This window comes from Sarcophilus harrisii, chromosome 5, assembly GCF_902635505.1.
Source record: "Sarcophilus harrisii chromosome 5, mSarHar1.11, whole genome shotgun sequence".
In the NCBI taxonomy this organism is placed as follows: Eukaryota; Metazoa; Chordata; class Mammalia; order Dasyuromorphia; family Dasyuridae; genus Sarcophilus; species Sarcophilus harrisii.
The window spans coordinates 129152552-129168985 of NC_045430.1; the positions used below are offsets into that span (position 1 = coordinate 129152552).

The following is a 16434-nucleotide window of genomic DNA, read 5'->3' on the forward strand; positions in this document are numbered from 1 at the left end:
TAGGTATTAGAGATAAAAAAGACAAAAATGAAACTCTTCTCACTCTCAGGAATGTTATCAGAGGAGAAAACTTAGGTGTAGATAAGATTATTCAAAATAATTTATTGTTATCCTGAAATTATTATAAATTAAACAAATTATTAAGGAAGCATCAGCACCTGGGAGAAGAGGCTTCATCTAAAGGGTGTTGTTTAGAGAATAGCCAGTACAAAGGTATGGAGACTCTTGATTAGGTACTTTGTTTAAGAAATGACAAGGAAATTGTGTTCAAACTCGAGGAGAGGGAAAGGAAGTAATATATAATAATGGGATCAGGTATGTGGCACAGAGGATAGAGCTGTGGACCAAAATCAGGGGCAACTGAGTCCAAATCTGGCTTTAGATCCTTATTAGCTGTTTGTGACACTGGGCAAGTCACTTAATTTCTGTCTACCTTTGTTTCTTGAACTATAAAATGAGAACAATAGTAGCACAGAATTGTAAAAATCAAATAAGTTAATAATTGAAAAGCACTTGGCACATAATAGACACTTAAATGCTTATTCCATTCCTTCTTCTATTCTTTAGTCTTCCTTTCCCTTCCCTTCCTTAATGAGGTTGGAAAGGTAGGTTATACCGAGGTTATAAATGGCTTTAAAAGTTAAGTAGAGAAGATTATATTTGATCACAGAGACAGTAGGGCACCATTAGAATTTATTGGAGTTATATATACGGACTTTTACTTCAGGAAAATAACTTCTTCAGTTCTATAGAGGCTGGCTTGGAAAATGGAGAGACTTGAAGTTGGGAAATAAATTATGAGACCACACAGTAGTTCAAGCAAAGGTGATAAGGATCTGAATTGAAGTGGTAGCTACCTATGTGAACAAAGAAAAGGGGACACATTCAAAAGGTACTGTGGTAGCAGACATGACCATATTAGTATGTAGGGTATGGAGGTTGAGAACCTGGGAGACTGGTAGGATGATCCTCTAACAGAAAGAGGAATTTCTGAAAAAGAGTAGAATTTGGCAAAAAAAAAAAAAAAAAAAAAAAAAAAAAAGATAAATGAGTTTAATTTGGGACATGTTGAATTTGAAATTTCTATGCAACATTCAGTTTTAAATAGCTAATAGGCAGTTTGAGAGTCTCATCTATAGCTTAGAAGAAAGACTGGAACTAAATATATACATTTAAACTTCATTTGTTTAGAAATGATAATTAAATATATGAGAACTGATTATGTCATCAAGTAAGAGATTATAGAGAGAATGGAAGGCGGCTTAATACAGAGCCTTAGAGTCAGGATTAGTGATAGAAAGAATCTCAAAGACCAACTCTCTCAACCCCTTCATTTATAGTTGAGGAATTTCAACTCCGAGGAGGTCAAGAGATTTACCCAACATCATAGATATAATAATATATCAGATGCAAGTTCTAAACCCACATCTTCTTGACTAAAATTCTTAAAGAGTTGTCTTGAGTCAGCATGTGATAGAAGCCAGACTAGAAGTGCACAGAAAACCATATACATCTCCATGGTATCTCCCCACCCCCAATCTATTTATTTTTTGCTGAGGCAATTGTGGTTGTGACTTGCCTGGGGTCACATAGCTAGGAAGTATTAAGTTTCTGAGGATGGATTTGAACTCAAGTCCGCCTGATTTTATGACAAGTACTCTGTACTGCATCATCTAGCTGCCCCTATGGTGTCTTCTTTTACTGAAGAACTTAAAATTATTTTCCAGGACAAGGGTTTGTCACTCCACTCTTAGTGAATTAGTAGTCTTGTTTGTTTATAACATTAAATTTTTCCATCTTTGTTAATTTGACTTCTGTGAAGTCATACCTCAGAGTTTTCATTTTAATATCCCTGATTGATAGTGATCTTCACAATTTTCCAAATGATAATGATCTTTTATATTTCTACCTCTGAAAATATGTGTTTGCATCCTTTAACCATTCGGTTTCGTCCCTGTCTTTTACAGAGCGACTGCTACTGAGTTATCTGGAACATTATCAAAGTAAGCTATTTGTTTTTTCTGTTTTTTCCTTACAAGTATGTATGACTTTTGATATGCACTAAAAGAGAATAGACTCTTGGTAGAAATAGCAATGACTAATATTCACAACTTAATTTTATGTAAATGTACATACATTTACGTATGTATACTGTGTACACTTGAGTTCACTCAAGTCACTACATTCAAACTTCTTTTTCTCTGTATTCAGTGGTCATCATAATCTTTCTGATTATTTAAATTTGCTCCTAAGTAAAATAAGAGAAATGGATTAGATTATTTTTAACATTTCTTTTCAGCTTTAAATCTTTGTTCCTATGACCTTAAATGTTGTATATAATAGCTAGTTACCTCATTTTTATAATAACATGTAGCTGTTAATATATATACATGAATTTTATTTTTTCATAAAAATTAAGAAATTGTTATATTACAGCATGCTATATTTTATTATACTACATTATTCTAAAATCAATATTCTACAAGTCAGTCAGTCTTACTAATTTAACGGCTTGTATATTATTCCTACCATGCTCAAGTATTTATAGAATTAGGGAAAGAATTCTGACTATACTTCAAAGAATTTGTAATATGGTTCCTGTGATAAGCTGACTATATTATTGAATTTTTTCCATATGTGAAATCAATACCTAATAGTAATGTGTCATCACAAAAAATTGAATTGTTAATATGTACTAAATAAGATATGATCTACAGACACTAAATGGCAATTTGGCATCCATTAAAAAGAACTGAGAAACTTCTGGTTTAAATAGCAGTGTGAAAGGTCATTGGGGAATCCTGGGCTCCTACTAATATTATAACAATAATTTTTTGAAAGGCATCTGATTGATTAATGATTAGAAAATCTAAAGAAAAATATCAATAAGCTTATTCATCCAGCCCAAGATTACACAAAAAGATAGCTAGAAACCATATACTCAAAGTATACCTTCCTTTAGAGAAGTTGGTATAAACCCAGGTGAACTGGCAAAAAGCTTGTAGCAGTACCTGGAATTGTGAAACCCTCAATGGAGACAAGGCCCTGAATTTCAAACAGAGAAAATTGGGAAAAAAGTGCATAACAGCTATCCTATAGCAGAATCCACACTATGTACATCTGACCACAGAGTATCAGATCTTGCCACCACTGTGACCAGCACATCAATAGAACTGGAAATTGGAGGCAAGAACCCAGTGAATTGAAATCAGGCCAAAACAAGATCTTACTGCCCCATCCAAGAGTACAGAAAATGCCAGAACTTGCCATTGGAACAAAAACTCAAATCAGTACCTGAGGTTAGAGATATGAGTAAACAGAAAAAAAATCAAGAAATATTATAGATAAAGAGGATGCCCTAGAAGAAAATAACTACTCAGAAACAAAAAGCAGAGGTTAAGAGGGGGAAAAAAATAGTTTGGTCACACAAGCTATAAAAATGCCTGGAAAAAAAATGAAGCAAGAATCTACCTCCAAAGAGAGGGATGGATGATGGATTCAGAATGCAGATTGAGACATTTATGGGGGAGAAGATGGCCAATGTAGGAATTTGTTTTATTTAATTATTCATGTTTGTTATGGATTTTGTTTTGTTTTGTTTTTGCTTTCTCAATGTTGGGGAGAGGGGGAATGATGAATGGGATGCAGACCTGAAACTAAAATTAAATTGAATTTTAATTTTAAAAAAACAATTAACCAAGAAGTTTTTAAAATGGAATTTTATGTGAAGTAAGAGATCTGGAGGAAATAAGTTAAAGGAGAATAAATAACTCAGGACAGGAGGTGGCAATTTTTATCCAAGTAACAAACTTTATGAAAATTAGAAGGGACTAAACAGAATTCAAGGGTCCCATGAAAAAATAAGAAATACAAGAACAAAATAAAAAAAATTATTAAAAATAGAAAATACAAGGAATTTGCTATCAAAAACAACTGACTTAAAAAACCAGTCAAAAAGAGGTATTCTCAGAATGACTGAATTCCTTGAATACCATGACCAAAAACAAAAACAAAAATATAAAATAAAAACCTAAGCTTTGATTCTATATTTCAAGAAGTCATAAAGGAAAATAATTAAGACTTAACAGAACCCAGGGATTAAGAGAATCTACCAATGATCTCCTTAAAGAAACCTTGAAATGATAACACTTAGGAATGTCATAGCCAATATCCAAAGTTTCCAGGTCAAAGAAAAAATGTATAAGGAAACAAATTTAGGATCATACAAAATTTGGTAGCAACTTCTTTAATGAAGTGACAGTTTTGAAATATGACATTCCCAAAGGCAAAATTGAAAGACTTATAAATAAGAATAACTTACCCTGCAAAACTGAATACAATCTTATGGAAGGAAAGGAGTAGAGACTAGATTTTCTTTTATTATTATTATTATAGCTTTTTATTTACAAGATATAGGCATAGGTAATTTTTCAGCATTGACAATTGCAAAACCTTTTGTTCCAATTTTTCCCCTCCTTCCCCCCACTCCCTCCCCCAAATGGCAGGGTGACCAATACGTGTTAAATATGTTAAAGTATACGTTAAATACAATATGTGTATACATGTCCATACAGTTATTTTGCTGTACAAAAAGAATTGGACTTTGAAATAGTGTACAATTAGCCTGTGAAGGAAATCAAAAATGCAGGCGGACAAAAGTAGAGGGACTGGGAATTCTATGTAGTGGTTCATACTCATTTCCCAGAGTTCTTTCTCTGAGTGAAGATGGTTCAATTCATTACTGCTTTATTGGAACTGATTTGGTTCATCTCATTATTGAAAAGGACCACGTCCATCAGAATTGATCATCATATAGTATTGTTGTTGAATTATATAATGATCTTCTGGTCCTGCTCATTTCACTCAGCATCAATTCATGTAAGTTGGAGAGTAGATTTTCAAGAATTCCTTTTGAAAAGATCAAAGCTGAGTAGGAACTTTTCATTGTAAACATTAAAGTCAAGAGAAACTTTTAAAAGGTCAATATATTTGAGCAATTGGAAAATATTAAATGATGATGAAATATTTACATTCTATGAGGAAAAATACACTAGATCTCTTTCAGTAGCCTAAAGGAAATAAGAAAGATGAACAGGAGAGTGAGAAGACAGTCATTTTGTTATGTTGATTGTCTTGAGATGGAAAAGAAAAAAGGAGGGAAAAGGAATATGCTAGGAAAGAAATAAGGAAAAAGGAATTTACTTTATTAGGGTAAGAAGAAAAATAAGCAATGTGGAAGAGAAATGAGGAGAATAGGCATTATATGAACCTTACTTTTAACTGGACAAAGTAGAGTTCTCTTTTCCTTAGCCTCTCCCTCAGCTTCCTCCCTCTCTCCCTTCCTTTCTCTCCTTCCCTCCCTCTCTCTCACACACAATGAAACAATGAAAAAATGTTTAAGAACTAATGATCAGTATCTGGTTGAAAGAAAGAGAGGAAGGACAGTAAAATGGAAACAGATCATTCCAATTTCAGATCACTGATATTAATCACATTTTTTCTTTTCTATCACCCAAAAAAGGAAAAAATATAAGATGATATAATAGAGAGGAATAACAATAAACATTCATAATTGTGAATGTGAATGGAATAAATTCATCCATAAAATGGAAACAATAGAATTGATTAGGAGGTAGACTCTAAAACTATTTTGTTTATAAGAAAAGATAGAGATAGAGATCTAGGCAAGTAATTTCACTGGGATAGGGAGCTCCAAAGTAAGGAAACTCTCTCTACCAAGATAGATCAGCATGTATTTTTAACATAGTCTTAGGAAGTTTCCTAAAAGTATCAGGATCAGTATGTATGATATAATGATTCACAGAGAGTTAAAATGAAAGACTGAAGCAAAATGTATGTGGTCCAGGGGAATAAAAAAAAAAAAAAAAAACAGTAAAAATAAGAATCACAGGCAGGTAACAAGTAAATTTGACATGATCATATACCATGGCATAAAATCCTTAGGAAAAAAAGGTACATAAAAGCAGAAACGTTAAATACAAACTTCCTAACCACAACACAACAAAAATCAAAATCAATAAAGGGCTTTTGAAAAGGGATTTGATCCCATGATACCACTAAAATGTTCATATCCTCCCAAAAAAAATAAAGAAAAGACTGATATGTACAAAAATATTCAAGCAGCACTTCGTATGGTAACAAAGAAATAAAATTGAGAAATTATTAAATGAATTGTGCCACGTGTGTAAATATAATGGAACATTATAGAAATGCCAAAGAAGTGCCAAAAGGAATAGATTCAGAGAAACCTGGGAAGACCTGTTTGAACTGCTGTAGAATGAGGTGAGCAGCATCAGTAACACAATTTATACAATGACTATAATAATGTTAACAAAAACAATTCTGAAAAGCTTAAAAACTATGATCAGTAAAATAATGAACTCCAACTTCAAGTGAACATTTCATGGTGTTTGCTTCTCATCTCTAGAAAGAAGTGGTAGGCTAGAATTCAATGGACATACATTTTAGACCCAGCTGATCTATAGATTTCTTTTGCTTGATTGTGCTAACTTGTTACAAATGAGGATTCTTTTTTGTAGGGAGGGAGGGAGAAAGGAAAAAAAATGAAGGAAAGAAAGAAGGAAAGAAAGAAAAATGGAAGAAAGGAAAGAAGGAAGGAAGGAAGGAAGTGTTGAATTGAGTATATACTTTTAATAAACAAGTCATAATGAGATTCAAAGTTTCATATACAATCATTTTTTTCTGTTTATCTTTGTTTATTGAAATATTGATTTTTATTTGCATTTTTAAGTTCAATCTAAAATTTTTAAATGAAAGTGTTATGAAAATAAAATATTAATAATTCAAAAAACAAAAACAGAATTTAGAATTTTATCATTCAGTCAATCATTCAACAAACATATAACTGAGTGTGCAAAACATTTTGCTACTTGTTGAGAAGATGTTCTCTCTTCCCCCAGTGAACTTCCAGTTTGAGCAAAGAAATGAAATTGTTTTGAATTATGTGTACAGCTTTATATCTCTCAGCATTCTTAATGCAGCCCCTTGAATATATCAGACATATAACAATTATTTGTCAAATGAATAAACAAATCAAATGCTAGTAATAAATAGAAAGAATGAAAGGTGAAAAGAGCTGCAAATCGCATTTTGTTAAGAAATATATAAGCATAGTTTATTGTATTTATTTTTTAAAAGGTAAAGATAATTTCAATTTTAAAATTTCCAATTATTATTGACTGCAACTCAACTATTTAAAGTACTATCGGACTTGACTTCTTGGATTCCCCCCCCCCAAAAAAAAGCCCAACATTTTAACTATATGTTTATTCTTATGTTTAAAACAGAACATGTGTTCTGCTTTATATACCATCACTGAGTTTGTACATTGTCTTCTAATGTGGAAAAAAGTCCATCATGTAGATCCAAACATCACTTCATTTACAATAAAAGAGAAAATTGTGTACCTGCCCATGTTCATGATGGATGTTAATCTTGAAATAATGAAATAGGGAATGACTTCCAAACTTTTACAGACCAGCTAAGGATCAGACCACCTACGTGCTGCCAGATAGAATACACACCGTGCTGTAATCATGCAGATGAAAATTACTCAGATGTCTGAAAAATCTGGTGTGGCACGCTGAATTCTATTAAGTGACATTATGTGATGAATATCAAGCAGCAACTCAGATTCATTATAGTCCATTTAATACTCAAGGGACAGTGGGCTATTTTGTTGGCTTTGGTGGAAGGTGTTTTGTAATGATATACTTATTTTTGTGAGAATTATTTGATGTTTCAGGGTTGAATCATCTTGAAAATATATAATGTTCCGACAGAAATCTTTATTGTAACTGCTATCCTTTCAATGCACAGCTTAAAAGATATGAAGAACAACATGACAGTTATTTCTCATTTATGCTTAAAAGCAACTCCTGTCTTCAGGAGATGGTCTGGAACATCTTCATTTACTAGCATATACTTGCTTCCCACTAATACAAAAGCAATTGGATTATTTGATGATAAATATCTTTCTTGGCATCCAACAATATTTCTTTTGATAATTCATTTGCATCATCTAGTAGAATTCAAATCAATTGTTCTATTCTTTGTCTCATTCAGATTTCTCCAGATTTATATCGATAAATGAGCTCTGGAATGCCTTAGTACATTTTTGAATCAAGCACTGAAATGAATTTGTTTGTTGTTTGGCTAATGATTAGTGATACATGCCCCTTAGCTCTTTTTATCCTTTTAGTCATTAAAATAGTACTTACCTCTGGCATCTAAGAAATGGAAAAATAACAGTTCAGGCGACTGTTTCCTAATGATATGTAACTAGAAAGATAGTGGCATTTTATAGCAGCTTTATGGGTTAGTTTTCATTGGCTATGACTGTCTTGAAATTTTGTGAAAGGCCATTCATAAATATTGCACAGAGATAGAGTATTTCAATTTTAATTGCCTTTCATAGCATTAATTTAACTTAGCTGGCCACCAGTTGATAATATACTATAAAAATGTGCAAATCATGGAACAGCTTAGTTTGTCTTGGTAGTAAAAAAAAAAAAAAAGACTTTGAAGCTGAAATGAAATATGCACATAAGGTGATTGAGCAAGCTACAGGTTTGTTTTTCATTGCTAATGATAACCTAAATGTGTTTTTGAATTCTTGCCATCACTGAAATTAAAGCCTAGTGATAATAAGTCACCAGAAAAAAATTAGATTATATGAGCAACATGCACTAAGCATTGTAATTGTATTATAAATATTAAAGCCAATGATCTTGTCTAGATTAAAACAAATGTTTAAACTGGCTGCATGGAGGACTTGTGCTTATTCTCTTACTCAGAAAGTCATGGGGAAATGGGAGTTATCATTCCATTTAGCTAACTATGAAAAGTGATTATTTCCCATAGTCTATATCACCCATTGTGTTCATTCTTCTTGTAGCAAAACCCAGTTCAGCTTTTTCTGTTATATACGTTGCAAGATTGCTATCCATACCTGATAACATTTTCTTCTAAGAGGTTATTAATTAAATTAAAATGAAACTCCCAATTATTCAAATGGAATGGAAACAATGGTTAATTAGGATAACTGAGGGAGGAACAATTTTAGTGTAAATGATGCCTAACCAGAATCAAAGTCATATTAATAATAGCAGGGTTAAAAAGGGCCTGAAGTTCAGGTCAACATAAGTTTTGATTGTTTTAACAGGTGCAAGATCTTGAAAGGCAGTATCATATTCATTCCATTTTAATATCAGTCAATATAACATATAAAAGAATAAACAGTCCTGTAGTTTAATGCTTTAAGAAAGTTCAGGAATTATTATATATGATAAAATTCCTAATTAACTAATTAATAAATAAGCATTTAGTACAGGCCTAATATATGTTAGGTATTATGTGAAGTATTGGAGTTACCAGACAAATAATTAACTAATTTCAACTTACAATAAGTTTTCATTCTAATAGGGGACAAAAGTAAAGATAAAAATATATACATCATGGACATATAGTTAGATAGATAGATAACATGTGCTGGAAATGTAAACTGGGAGTCATCTGCTTAGAGATGATAGTTAAGCCATAATAGTTTAAATACATAGAGGCTAATGAAGTTATCAAGGGTGTAGTGGGAGAATCAAAGAGGGCCTTGCACAAAACCGTGGGAAACAGCTCCTTTTAGGATATATGAGAAGAGATTGAAAATGCTAAGTCTTGATAGGAAAGAGTAAATTAAACTAGGAGAGAGTAATATCAGTAAAACCCAGACAGGGTGTAGTATCCAGGAGGAAAGGTTTAAAATGCAGCAGATAGGTGAAGAAGGGGAATTCCAATCATAAGATTTGACAATTGGTTTACTTTAGAGAAGGCAGTTGTAGAATGATATAGTTGAAGATCAGGATCAAATAAGTAAAGAAATGAGAAGAAAGATAGAAAAAATATAAATATAAATAACTGTGATGACTGGGTATTTTAAAATCAGCCTGAGTCAGGAATTCAGGTTAGGCGGAAATCGTCAATCTTTATTCTTAGCAGAGATGAAGAAAGATCAGAAGAAGGGAATTGGCAATAGCAATGTCAGCAGCTGAGTCAAACCAGAATCCACATGACCAGCAGCTACCAGAATAGAACCCAAGCCCAATCTCTCCCAGCCTCTCTTCCTATCTCTCTGCCTCCACCCACCAAAACCATCATTTCCTATACAACACATCTGGACTTGTACAGAGAGTGGGTGGGGGCCATTCTTTATCCAAGCATGTATATTAATAGAGTATAGTCCAATTACTATTTAGCCTCACGTGCTTGGGACCTCAGTGCATCAACTCAAGCCTCAGCCCATTACAAATAACAACTTTTTCAAGGAGTCTGGCTAAGAAAGAAAAGAATAATAGTTTGGGGAGGTGTAAGGATTTAATGAAATGTTTTTTGTGTGTATGTGGTTTTTTTGTTTTGTTTTAAGGACAGAGATCTAAAATTCTTTGTTTGACTACCTCATTTTATGACATTTCTTGAGTATACTTCATTATATGATAATGCCCTCTGAAATTTAATTTCTTTGGTCTTAATTATTAGGAAAGAACAGCTAGGTGGCATAGTTGGCTAGAGTGCTAGGATTGGAATCAGGAAGACATATCTTCCTGAGTTCAGATCAGATCTCAAAATACCAGCTGTGTGATTCTTTGCAAGTCACTTAACCCTGTTTACCTCAATTCCCTCATCTGTAAATTGAACTGGAGAAGGAAATGGCAAATTACTCCAGTATTGTTGCTAAAAAAAAACTCCAAGTGGGATCACAAAAAGTTATTCATGACTGAAAAATAAATTATTTGGAAATTAGAAATCAACAAAATACAATCAGTGGCAGGGGCAAAAGGGTATCTATTTTGACCAAAGACATCGCTAAGCCACATGACAAGAAGCCCATTACCAGTATGATTCTTCTGCTATAATTTAATAACAAAACTAGATAATAATGGGGGAAGAAATGGAAGCAAGAAGGAGAGAATCAAGATTTGCTTTAAAAACAAAACACATTACTATTGCATTTATTTCTTGCTTTGTTTGCTTTCTTTTGTCAATGCTTCCCTCCCCTAATCTCTAGTGCTTAATAACCTTTATTTTTCTTTCCTGGAGAACACATTTTTCATTTTATAATGGGTGTCAATAGCAAAATATAATTCAATATAAGTGATTTTGCTTTCAAGCCACCTATTTAGGAACACATCTATTTGTATATCAATACCCAAATAATAGAGAATTGTTGATTTTTTTAAAAAGAAAATTATATAAAGACAGATACACATATACAGATATGCACATATATGTATTTCCAGAACATGATTTCCAGAGGTGATATTAATAGTCCTCTGAACATATATTTCCTGTTCTTGATGATGATCTCATTAGAAATTTAAAAAAGAAAATTCTACTATCTCCAGATCAAATTGTAAGAAATAGAAAAGGAAGGAATACGATTTATGTAGCATTTACTATAAGGCAGCACCATACTAAGTGCTTTAGAAATATTTTTTCATTTTATCCTCACAGTAGTTCTATGAAGTTAGGAACTATTATTGTCCCTATTTTACAGTTGAGGAAACAGGATCAGAATTTAAGTGACTTACCCATGGTAATATAGCTAGTAAGTGTCTATGGCTATATTTGAACTCAGGTCTTCATGATTCCAGGCCCAATGCTCTATCCTCTGTATTACCTAGCTTGTCTCTTTGTAGTCAATCCAAGAAAGGGAAACCTCTATGATAATTCTATGAGGAAGGAATTTTCAGATAATTATCTGCATTTTACAGAAGAGAACAACTAAGGTTTTGAGATATTACATGACACTCCCTCTCCCTCACCATGGTCACATTCCTGCTAAATAGCAGAGATTAAAATCAATCTCAGTGATCTCTTGACTCTTTGATTGTGGTACTTTTTGTACCACATTACCCCTCCAATTCTCTTGGAAATCCATGCTGAAATTGTACAGTTTTTAAATCTAATAGTTAAATCTCTTTATCATATTTAATGCCATTTATCTTAATATAGTTTGGATGAATTTTCTGCTACTTTCATTTTTTTTATAATAATCCTCCACAAAATAGAAAAAAAAAAAGGTCAACTCCTATCCTAACTTTACATTAATGACAAAGAAAAAGTTTAATTGACACCTTTTATTATACCTCAATATTTCCCAATATTCTCCCTTCATTAAAACTCCCTCATAGCAAAATAAAACAATTTGACTAAACCAATGCAGATGTGAATGTCTTACTACTTAACCAAAATTCTGTAGCTACAACCCCTCCTTCCCTCTCCCTCTCCCTCTTCCTCTCCTTCTCCCCCTCCCAAAAGAGGTTAAAGACATTTCTTCTTCTTTCCTCCCAGATAAAAATTTTTCATTTCATCTAAGTCAAGCTTCCATTTTTAAGCCCATTTTGTTCACATTATTGTATCCATTATATATATTGTTCCCTTGGTTCTGCTTTCTTTGTGCACAAAAACTTCATAAATTTTTTGTGTGTAATAACTTCTTATAGTTTCCTTTTTTTCTTCTAAATTTAATGTCATTTCTAGTCCTCTCCTCTGTATGATACCAAATTCTCTATATTTCTCAGAGACATAGAAGCGAGACAAACTACAATTGCTCATATTTGATATGGAATTTCTCAGGGAAATGTTGGCTAGTTATCCAAGAATTCCATTTAAGCCCAAAGTAGAACACGTACACTATAAGTTGGCATTTAAAGGATATTTTTTCATTCCTTTTCTTTGCTGTTACTTCCTCTTTATCTTCTCATTTTCTTCTTAGAAAAAATCATGGATTAATATAAAGTCTTCATCAATTCTGAGATGATTTAAATTTGTATATCTTCCTAAATTTCCTTATTTTTTTGTCAAGATAATCATGACACTTCTAATTACCTAATTCAGTAACCTTAAAATTTTCTTGATTTCTCACTCTCTTTAATCTTATATCTCTAATAAATTGACATATTTTATTGTTTCTCCTGCTATGACGTCTTTTGACATCAATTTCCTTCTCTTCTTTCCCAAAGTCAATACCCTAGTTGAAGTCCTCATCACCTCTTGTCTGAATCAGTATAATTATCCAATTAGTCTTCCTTCATATCTCTCCCTCTCCATTCCATTTATCACATAGTGACCAAAATGATAGTTCTAAATCATGGATCTAATCATGGACACTTCTGTACTCAAAAAGCTCCCGTGTTTTCCTTTTGTCTTTAGGAGAAAATATATACTCTTCCAGGTGGCTTTTATAGTTTTTCATGATCTGGCTCCAGCCAGCCTACTTTTCCAGGTTCAATATATTCTAGCCAAAGTTCCTATATGTTTCATCACCTGACTTTGAACAATCTATCTTCTAGTCTTATAATGAACTCCTTCTTCATCTCTGTATGTTATAATCCCTAACTTTCTTAAAAGCTCAATTTAAGAAGTCACATTCTTTCTTTATCTTGTCATTCTCTAGTGCCTGCCTGCCTCATTAGATGTCTTGCAATTTACTTTGCCTGTATACCTTTGTGTATATATATATATGTGTACATGCATTTACTTTATTTTACTTTTTAAAATCTGACTATTGTTTCCCCAAAGAGAATCTAAGTCTCCTTCAGGAAGGAACCATCTCACTTTTGTTTGGTACCAAGAAGCACAATGACTGGCACAAAGTTAACTCTTAATAAATGATTTTTCCTTAATCGATGAAAATGACCATTTATCATTTTAATTTCATGGCAACATCAATGCAATAGATAGAATATTCATTTGGGGAAAGGATTACATCTATTCACTCAACAAAACTCTGCATATATTATTCATTTAGTGAAGGCACATTTGGTTTATAGTTGAAAAATGTCTCCTTTAAATCTAAGTGAATGATCTATGCAATTGGAGGAAAAGCAAGTATTTTCTTCTTTTCAAAGAAGAATTTTTTCTCTTTTAATATTTTAAACTCAAATTATATATACTATTCACATATACATAACCTGCTTAGATATGCCTATTACTCTTACATGAGAGAGAAAAAAGATGTTCTTCCCTGATCGTGTTATGTAAGAAAATTATAGGTTATATGATGTTTACCTTAGAAATTATTTTTCTTTGGAATATAATGACAAGTGACCAGAAAAATTGAACCCTTCTTTGACAATTTTAAGAATTTGGTGGGGGGGGGGGAAAGTGGAATAGAGGGGGAGGTTTTTTGAGTAATTTTGGCTCAAAATGCTTAACATTCAAGTTTATTTTATTAAACAGTACTTAGATAGGAGTTTTATCTTTACAGACCTAGGAAAGTAATTTTGTTTATACCAATTTTTCAAATCCTGATTCTATCACTAGCTCTGTGAGAAAAAATAGGGTATAGTTTCTTTTTTAATTATTTGCCCTATATTCTAACTCCTTCAAGGATACTATTTTATTTTTCAGATTAGTGTTTGTTGTTCAACTAAAGTTAAATTGTATATTTAAAGTTAACTTTCTCCTGGATTCTTGTTCCAAAATAATCTTTTGCAGGGACCAGATCTAAGACCCAAAAAAGCATCATAAGGAAACCAAATAAGCTACATGTTGATAGAAATTGAAGGACAAAATATTATTATATCTAGTATTCATATAGTATGTTAAGGTTTCTAAAGAGCTTTTTATATATCATCAGCTTAGGTAGAGTTGGGAGTTTAGATTTTGTTTGTAAGTAAAAGTCAAATGCTACTGTTGATTTTCTTAAAAAAAAATCCTTACACATGAAAGTTTCTTTCTCTATTACTTTAATGCATCCAAATATTATGTAGCCAGGGGGATGTTTATAAATGTTGATCAATTTATCATTTTCAGGATATGACTTTCAGTTATGTCCAATCACTTGTTCCAAAATACTTGCTTCTCTTATAGACCCACATGCCTATATTATCTAGGTTAAATGCTTTTGTTTATATAGTGTAGTTTTCTGGCATATTTAGCAATCAGCATAGTAAAGAAAAGATCTTCCTTCAGAAGGAAAACTTTAGAATACTGTTAGGTTGCTCATGGTGTGACCTATTTAGAGTACTCAGATTCTTCCCGTTGTAGACTGCATAATTAAAATTTAAATGGAACATGATAAAGAAATTATATTGGTGATCTCCAGAGATTTGAATACCCTATTTGGCTCTTTACAAGAGTATAGCAAAGGCATACTTTAAAATTTAATAAAGGCCTGGCCTAATTTTTTTCCTTTTAGATTTTCCATAGCTGCTATGTAATTCAAAGCTCTGTTATATTATCTACAAGTGTTACCTGAAATAACTAATCAAAATAAAATTCTTAAAAGCATATTTAGCCCAATTTGAGAACACCATTATTTAAGCATGATAGCTTTTGTGTAGCTGTTGAACTCCTTCTAGATAAAGCCTGCCAGTGCCTGCATTTGTCACTATAGAGAATTGGAGTTTTATTCATTCTGTTTGTGGAAGCATTCATCTCTTCGGAGTTTATATAGCAAAAGGGTAGAAAATGGTTTCCGAGTAAGATATAATTTTGCAATTAGAATTCCTTATTTGCAGTGCAAAAGTTATATTTCATGGGAAGATTAAAAGGGGAAAAAATCCTACAAAAATAAAAATCATAAAGGAGAGCAGTCAGTGACAACATAAAGAAGAATTCTTGGCTTGAGCATGCTCTGAGTCATTCCAATTTCTTTAGTAAATAACTTTATCATATAAACTTTCATTATTCTTTTTTTTTGCCTTTTGTGTTTAAAATGATATTGGAGAGATAAAATTGTATTTTACTTTGACTTCATTATATTTACTTAATACTCTACACATAAAAAGTATTGTTAAAAAAAAAAACATATTTTGTTACCTCAAAGCAGTATCTGAGCTTTTGCTGTTCACTGGGGTTTGACAAAATATCTAAACTCACACATACAGAAGAGATTCCCTTTTTGCTCAAGGTTATTCATTTTTATACTTTCATGAGCATTTGTCTCCATTGATTGTGATTTAGGATTTTCAAGCTACCAAGAATGCACAAATGAATAAACTCTACTCTCACTGAATTTCTTAAAAGCATGTAAACCTTTTCCTTCCAATTAGGTTTTATAAGTCTTTAGGTTTTATAAGGTTTGTTTTTATTCCCTTCTTGGTAGATATGCAAACATTCTTTGGGTCAAAACTGTTTAAAGATCCTGGGTTATTATTTTCATTTCTCAAAGAGGCGATATTAAACACACAAGCCAACAGGAAAAAAAAAAACACACAAATTTACCATTAAGTCTGACTATTCATCCTTAACCCTCTACTTTTTATGCTCTAGAGGTCATGTAGCATCAGTAAAAATATTCTTAAAAGAAATTCAGTTGGGACACATGGGTAACTTGTGAATAAATAGAGAAGCCTGGTTTACCACAGTAATATAGCTTTTATAAGGCCTTATCAA

General features: G+C 32.2%; 1 protein-coding gene across 4 annotated transcripts in view; it reads left to right on the forward strand.

Annotated features, from left to right (window-relative positions):
* The window catches only part of CELF2 (CUGBP Elav-like family member 2), a 969093-nt gene that overhangs the window by 495148 nt on the left and 457511 nt on the right, over positions 1-16434 (forward strand). For all 4 annotated transcript variants that reach the window (XM_031940494.1, XM_031940495.1, XM_031940484.1 and 1 more), the window contains one exon: positions 1968-2003. Coding sequence is in view for 2 of the 4 variants with exons in the window: in XM_031940484.1 (XP_031796344.1) it covers positions 1968-2003 (36 nt within the window). In the remaining 2 variants the exon portion in view is untranslated. The remainder of the gene's footprint in view (positions 1-1967; positions 2004-16434) is intronic.